Below are 7,600 nucleotides of genomic sequence, written 5' to 3'. Positions count from 1 at the left end.
TGTGTGTAGTGCAAATCGTGGAGTAGGAATTAAAGGTTGGGCTGTGTTTTTTAATAAATGAGTCAATGAGATAATTAATAAGCAAAGTAAAATATTGATTTTACGTGTGATGGAATTATTGCATATAATGTATATGATTTCTTATGAGAAATGTTTATATTGTTTATGTGAGTTGATACTCACGAGGGATGAATGTACTCCCTGGTTGTGACTTTTTTCTTGTTCTCATAAGTAGACGAGTGATATTAAAGTAAAATATTGATTTTATGTGTGACTGAGTTATTGCATATGAATATTTATGTATTATGATGTACATGATTTCTTACAAGGAAATCTATACGTGGTTTGTGTGAGTTGATACTCACAAGGGATGAATGTACTTCCTTGTTATGATATATTTCCTCGTTCTCATAAGTAGGCGAATGGTTTTTAAGAAAAATATTGGTTTTAAGCATGTGCGAGTTGTTGGATATGATTGGTGATATATTATGATATGATAGATATGGTGGTGTGATATGAATGTTAATTAATATTGGTGATATATTATGATATAATGGATATGGTGGTGTGATATGAATGTTAATTAATATTGGTGATATATTATGATATAATGGATATGGTGGTGTGACAGGAATGTTAATATTGGCAATATATTATGCCAGATTATATATACCCATGATGGTTGTAATGAGAGTGAATTAGATGTATACTATAAATGAGTACGTTCGGAAAATCTAACTTTGTTTTGCAGGAGGGTAGGACTTATTAACTTTTTATGCATGGGACGTTGTCCTACCCTAAGACGACGTGCTGGATTAAAGGTAAAGTGTATCAAACTCAAATTTAAATAAGTTATCATATGTATATGTAATAAGTTGAATGTAAGTGGAAATTATATTGTGAGTTATTTTGGAAAGTGAGCATGATGAACACTGTTATATGAGATTCTTGGAAATGTATATTGGGGTTTGAAATTTTACTTGGGAAGAAACTGCATGCCGTTTTAAGAATACGGAACTAACTTGTCTTCCAACTTGAAATGATTAAATAGTATATTTCTTTATTCGAAAGATATGAACATATTGCTATTTTATATTTAGTGTTACTCATACCAGCGAATTCAATTTGCTGACCCATGTTTGCTTTATTTTGCAACGTGGGCGTGTTCTTAGAAACATAGATGGTGGAGTGCAGTGGATGAGGACACGTGATTTAGAGTTGCTCTTGGAGTCTTCTGGTTTAAGTTTTATGAAGTGTACGGTTTTGTTTTGAGACAGATGTAATAGAGTTGGTTAGTTTCTTTGTAGTTTAATAATGTGATGAAGAGTTGTTCCTTTTAGTTTTCTTTTGATTTCAGTTTTTTTTATATCGTGTTTGATAACAGGGTATTGGGTTTTGTTTCACCCCGGGTTTCAGATGATTGAATATTATTGTTTTAAATATTGTCTGGAAATTTAGGGTGTGATACCCCCCTTCCAAGAATTCATTGAACTCTGCTTTCGCAATCTCACAAATCGAGTTTGAAAAGCTTTTGTTCAAATTGATATTGTAAACCAAATCTTCATAGTTTAGGTGGAATTCGTTAATCATTTAAAATAAATTGAGTCTTATATCGTTTATTGTATGGAGCAGAAGGAGAAGACCCTAGGACTTTCCATATTATGGTTCCTGCTGAACTTCTCAGCAGGTACGTTTCTTTTTATTTTTTAACGTATGGCTTTCTTGTTTTGTTCTTCTTGTTGATTTCCTTTTCTTATGGAAGTGTGGAGGCTGCGGTAGAAGCTCTAATATATAGTTTCCGGATTATTGCTGAATTTTCTACAATGTTTACTCCTGAACAGGCTAAACAACTCTCGAGTATGTATTCACCCATCATCATTTTCCTCGATGATTGTTACTTAAATTATAGATAATAAAGAGCGATGGAGTGTGTTGATTCATTGTTCGAGTCCAAGAATTAATTTCTCGAAGCACTGAACATCCTTTGATCAGAAGGAACTTAAAGATATATAAATACCCGAAAAATATAAATATCTTAACTGTACTGCGTTAAGAGTACTACAACATTTGAGTTGGTATGAGCTCGATCCATATAAGAGCAAAAATTGTGAAAGGCTATGCATTCAAAAGTTGTTGATTCCATTGCAGTTTAAATGGCCGATTATAAGAACAATGTAGTGATTAAGCTCAACATACCACAAAATGATTTTATTTTTGTCACATTTTGTCTAAAATAAACTACATCTTCTATTGAAAGAAGTTCAAAAGTTATTGAGCCTACTTGCTCAAAAATCCCAAACTATTTGTTTTCCTCTAACTGCATTACCATAAACATAGATGAGAAACATTATTTACCACGCTAATTGTGCTAGTAAAATAATGCAATTCTTTTTCCATAGGAGTCGCATGCTAGAGTACTCTTGGTCATATATGTCGAAACCTCAACATTTAGCCTCCTTGTATGACATTTCAGTAAGAATCAAAGGTGCAAGAAGTTTAGAACAAATATATACTAATTATATTGTGAAACTCAAAGCATTAAGTCCAATTTCTCAATCAAGTGTGAAACACTCGAATCAATTATTCTTAGGGAAGGTTTCCTAGACTTGCACTATAGTTATGTGGAAACCTTCAAATAAAGTGAACAAAGATTCCCACTATATATTCTTGTTTTTCTGGCATGTAAATCATCATCAGTAGTCACATATAAATAGAGAGGTTTGCATCTATTTTATAAAATCACTACAAAGTGAGATGTGCACACAACCATTCCTCCATGACATCAAGTAATCCTTTCATTTAAAAAAAGTATATTTGGCAAAAACAAACATACATTACAATGATTTTAGAAACCGGAAATACCAGTACCATTTAATATAGGAAAATAAACTTTGAGAAACCCAGGAAAAATAAACTGGATCTGTTTGTATTCATATCCTTATCTGAAAGAGTGCGTTTAAGTGCTGAAATTCATAAGAAAATAAGAAAACGTAAGTGTTTGTAGAGTTCTAGTTGACTATAGTACAAATTTGCACCTTGAGTCCAAAAGCCTTTTTTGGAAGGTCAACTTTAAATTCAGAAAGCATATCCGAAAGAAAATCATAACCACAATGAGGAGACCTGGAAAAAAAATATCCTCCAAATCAAGGTGGCGACTGACCATTGAAGCATTAAGGGACAAAATCATGTTAAATGATCAGGATGAGAATTAGAAGAGATTATCATAGAATTAGATAACATGAGAAGAAGCTACATTCACCTGTTCTTAGATCACGTCAAGACAAAAATATAGGATGCATACCACCATCCATTTGTCTGACATACAAATAACAATGCAACAATGAAAGGTACTCAACTCCTTATCCCTGAAGCTGCAACTCAAAATCGATCCTATCAAGGAGATTAGAGAAGTAGGGTGACATCTACCACAAACAAATGAAATCATGTAAAATCTTGTATGACAAATAAAAGCTTTTTAACAAAAATTATGCATACACATGCGTGAAATGTTATTTCAACACATACCCAGTATTTGTTGTTGATTGCATATGCCTCTTTATCTGAATTGAATTGACACAACCTAGGCCTGCAAAATCAGAAAACAACCAAGGAAGATATATTTTAAAATTACAGCAACCATTAAGTATTAGAATAGATTATCCAACATCTCACAACACTGATCGATATTCTAATACAAAATTGTTTTATGGACAAAAAAAAAAGAACAAATAGTATACTGAAAAAACAAACCAATAGCTTAAGTAGCATTTTCTGAAGGGATAACTTTAGATAAATAAATTGTAACAAATCAAAATGCATAGCTTAACACCATACTCAATTGTAATTCCAGCAGGTTAATCCATATTTGATATAGGCGTTGAATAAGTTTAGCACCACTAACACTATCAATAGGATTTTTACGACGTTGATGATGACATTCTTAGTTTCTTGTGTAATAGTACTTTATAAATTAATAGTCCTGTGGCCGATTGTTAGGCCAATTGTTAAATCTAATGTTGTCTTTACAATACACATGGCTATTCTCTACAACAAACTTCACATTTAGAATCAAACTAAAATAACCCATTAATATTCTTAAGAAATTGTGTTAGCCTATTTTGTGGCCACTGAGGGGGCATGTCCGCTGGCCCGAAGTAGAGCAAGGAAGGGAAGGTGTGAAACACTGGATCGAGACCGCGACACGATATAAGTGGTTGGGTCGTACAAAGGCATGTGTGGGAAGAGTGGTCAGAGTCAAAAGAGAGGCAGCTTAAGGGAACAGGAGTGGGGTGTACCAGAAGAAGGCCGCGGAACCCTAAGAGGACAGGTGTGCGGAGATGGACCAGAGGATGAGATAAAGATCGAGGGACGAAAGAGGATAGAGGAGGATATAAAAATGAACATTAAGGAAGAAAAGAATGAAGAAGGAAAGAAAGAAAGGAGTGAGGGGGCTAGAAAAAAAAAAGAGAGACTAAGGAGATCAGTGGTGTAATTTGTGGTGAATACATTTGGCGCCGTCTGTGGGGACGAAATTAATCCACGATCAGGGAAGTTGCAGGAAAATGGCTCTAGCTAAGAGGGGAAGAGGAAGAGGTAGAGGAAGAGGTAGGGGAAGACCAATGAGGGCTGAGGACATTTAAAATGAAACTGCGAGTGTGGAAAACATAGAGAGGGAGGAAGAAGAGGTTGAGGATTCGGTGGCTGAGGCAACTCTGTTGCTTCAAGAGGAGGTGGGTGGGCTTAGAGAGGAGAATGACGAGTTGAGGAGAGAAAGAGAAGACACTCAAGGGGGAGCGGAAACAGCAATGCCCGCGGGTAGCGAAGTGGAAGTACAAAGCGAGGAACTTCATCAAGAACCTGGGACAAACAATGCAGGAGGCATCACCATGGAGATGGTGTAGGCGATGATCGAAAGAGACATAGAGGCTAACTGCGTGGTGGAAGAGGAAAAACAGGGCGCGACCAAGAAGGTGGTGGACGAAAAAGGAAAAACAGGGCGTGACCAAGAAGGTGGTGGACTGAGTTAGAATCCACTTGCTGACTCTATGTGGAATTCTGAGGTACCTAAGAGAATTACACAACCACGGTTTGAAAGGTACGACGGAAAAGGAGATCCAGCAGACCATTTGCAGCACTCCAGGCAGTAGATGCCGTTATGGCAGGAGGTGAAGTATGATGCCCTCCGTTGCATGATGTTTCCTGCCAGTCTGAAAGGGGGAGCGTCCGACTGGTATTACCGATTGGCATCGCGGAGTATACAAAGGTTCGCAGAGTTGGAGCAAGCTTTTGTAGACCACTTCATCCACCAGAGGAAGAGGGTGGTAGATGTGGCGGACCTCTTTAATGTCAAGCAGAAGTCCGTCGAGATCCTCAGAGACTTCTTGTGCAAATTTAAGGAAGAGACACTGCGGGTGGAAAATTTGGATGAGCGCACCGCGGTCATAACATTTCAGCATGGATTGAAGCAGGGAACCAGAGTGCATGAGTCAGTATCTAATATCGAGGTTACCACCCTGCACGCCTTGTACCTGAAGGTAGAGAGATACATCATATACGAGGACATTTTATAGAGGAATAGTAAGGAACACAAGAAGCCCGACAAGACAGTGCACTCCGTGGCCGCGGAGGACAGGAGAGACAGGGACAGGGTCGCGGCAAGAGATGGGGGAAACTACCGAGGGGAGACCCAGAGAGCAGAATGGGGCCGAGACCAAGCCCAAAGAGAATACAGGGAGAGAAAACCATATTGTGAGATAAATCCAACTCAGATGAACAAGCCGTTGGAGGAAATCTTGTCGCTGATTAAGGGACAGCCGCACTACGAATAGCTGCGGAGTTCTCCTAAGGAACTCGAGGGAAAGCCATTTTGTGCGTATCATCAAGTCAAAAATTATGCTACCAACGAGTGCTTTGCTTTACAATGGTTAGTAGAAAGAATGATTGGGAGAGGGCAGCTGAAGGAGTATGTTAAGGAAGCGCAGCCGATCGAAAGGGTTCCTGCCGCGGCTAGAATCCTAGGCACTATAAATGTTATATTCAGCGAGGAAACGCTGGGAAAGAACGCCCACAGGGATAAGGTGAGGAAGACAACCGGTCTGCAGCAGATAAACGAAGTTGTGAGCAGTCCACGACCAGTTCCAGGAGGTAGCAAAGGAAATGACAGGATAGAGTTTACTCCGAAGGATCTGGAGTCAGTGAGCTCGCCGCACGAGGATAGGTTGGTGATTACCATAGCGATGGAGAATTACATGGTGAAGAGGGTGCTGATAGACTGCGAAAGTTTAGTAGATTTGATGTTTCAGAGTGCGATAGAAGAAATGGGCATAGAAAGGGAGCAGATGAAGCCTCCACGGACTAACTTGTTCGGGTTCAACGACAGCATGACTAAGCCATTGGGGTAACTGGTACTGCCGGTGACCATGGGGCCAGTGACCATTTTAACCAAGTTTATGGTAGTGGACACTAACTCGCAATACAATGCAATCCTGGGAAGAAAATGGCTTCATGAGATGAAGGCAATTCCCTCTACTTATTACCAAGTGATCCGTTTCCCGACAAATGGGGGAATGTACGAGATAAGGGGTGATCAGGTCGCGGCGCAGAACCTCCACCAGGTAACAGCGAGGGGTCTTGTCTGCGCACCCTGGTAAAGGGACGCCGGAGATAGGGGACAAGCTAGCATAGCAATTACAGACAGCGGCCGATGAAAAGAGGCCGCTCGTCGGGGGCAAGACAATGGATGAGATTGAGGTTGTGAACATCGGAGTGGCCGAGGAGGAGAAGTTTGTGAATGTGGGCACAAGTTTGTCAGAGGATTGGAAAGCGAAACTGGTTGCCTTGTTGACTGAGAACAGCGATGTATTTGCATGGACAATCGAGGATTTGGTGGGATTGGACCCAGAGTTCATATGTCACAGAGTACATATGCAGGAAGAGGCCCGCCCAGTCCAGCAGAAAATGAGGGGTATGAAACCACAACATGCACAAGGAATTTGAGAGGAGGTGAAGAAATTAAAGGATGCGGGTATCATCCGCGAATGCAAGTTTACTGAATGGCTGTCGAATGTGGTAGCGGTGCCTAAAAAGAATGGGAAAGTAAGAATATGCGTGGATTTCACGCACATTGAGTGCTAGTGCTAGTGGTGACCAACTTGCCACTCAAGCAGGCATTGAAGGCAGAGAAGTCGGAGAGAATGTTGAAATGGGTTGTGCTGTTGAGCTCATATGACATTGAGTACCAAACCAGGACCGCGGAGAAGGCCCAGGCAATGGCGGAATTTCTGGTCGAGTTTCCGGTCGAGGACCACACATGGGGGGAGGAGATGGTCATGGAACAGGAGGCAGACCTGAACCACGACCCCTTGGACCCGTGGGACATAAGAAACAGATGGAGGGTCTTTGCGGACGGGTCCGCTATTGACATGGGTAATGGGATTGGGGTGGTGTTGGTCACCCTCGATAATACTCGCCTAGATCTATCAATGAAGCTGGGGTTCACTGCTTCGAATAATTAATCATAATATGAGGCGGTGATAGCAGGGTTGGACTTGGCCAGGGACCTAGGCGTGGAAAAGCTGAAAGTATATTCTGATTCAAACTT

The 7,600-nt window shown here is 40.1% G+C and overlaps 2 protein-coding genes across 2 annotated transcripts; both read left to right on the top strand.

The window, feature by feature from the left end:
• The first annotated feature begins 5,147 nt into the window (after positions 1-5,147).
• LOC147497223 (uncharacterized) lies at positions 5,148-5,570 on the top strand. The gene has a single exon (XM_086562810.1). The coding sequence runs from the start codon at positions 5,148-5,150 to the stop codon at positions 5,568-5,570; it is 423 nt and encodes a 140-aa protein (XP_086418936.1).
• A 366-nt stretch (positions 5,571-5,936) lies between these two features.
• On the top strand, positions 5,937-6,401 carry LOC147497222 (uncharacterized). Its single transcript, XM_086562809.1, has one exon. It carries the CDS (start codon positions 5,937-5,939, stop codon positions 6,399-6,401), a length of 465 nt encoding a protein of 154 aa, XP_086418935.1.
• Positions 6,402-7,600: the final 1,199 nt, after the last annotated feature.

Source organism: Coptis chinensis, chromosome 5, assembly GCF_015680905.1.
Source record: "Coptis chinensis isolate HL-2020 chromosome 5, ASM1568090v1, whole genome shotgun sequence".
In the NCBI taxonomy this organism is placed as follows: Eukaryota; Viridiplantae; Streptophyta; class Magnoliopsida; order Ranunculales; family Ranunculaceae; genus Coptis; species Coptis chinensis.
The sequence above is the reverse complement of the archived record's forward strand: the minus strand, read 5'-3'. Positions and strand labels throughout refer to the sequence as shown.

Coding starts and splice junctions, on each gene's coding strand:
- LOC147497222 (XM_086562809.1), top strand. CDS start 5,937: ATGATTGGGAGAGGGCAGCTGAAGGAGTATGTTAAGGAAGCGCAGCCG.
- LOC147497223 (XM_086562810.1), top strand. CDS start 5,148: ATGCCGTTATGGCAGGAGGTGAAGTATGATGCCCTCCGTTGCATGATG.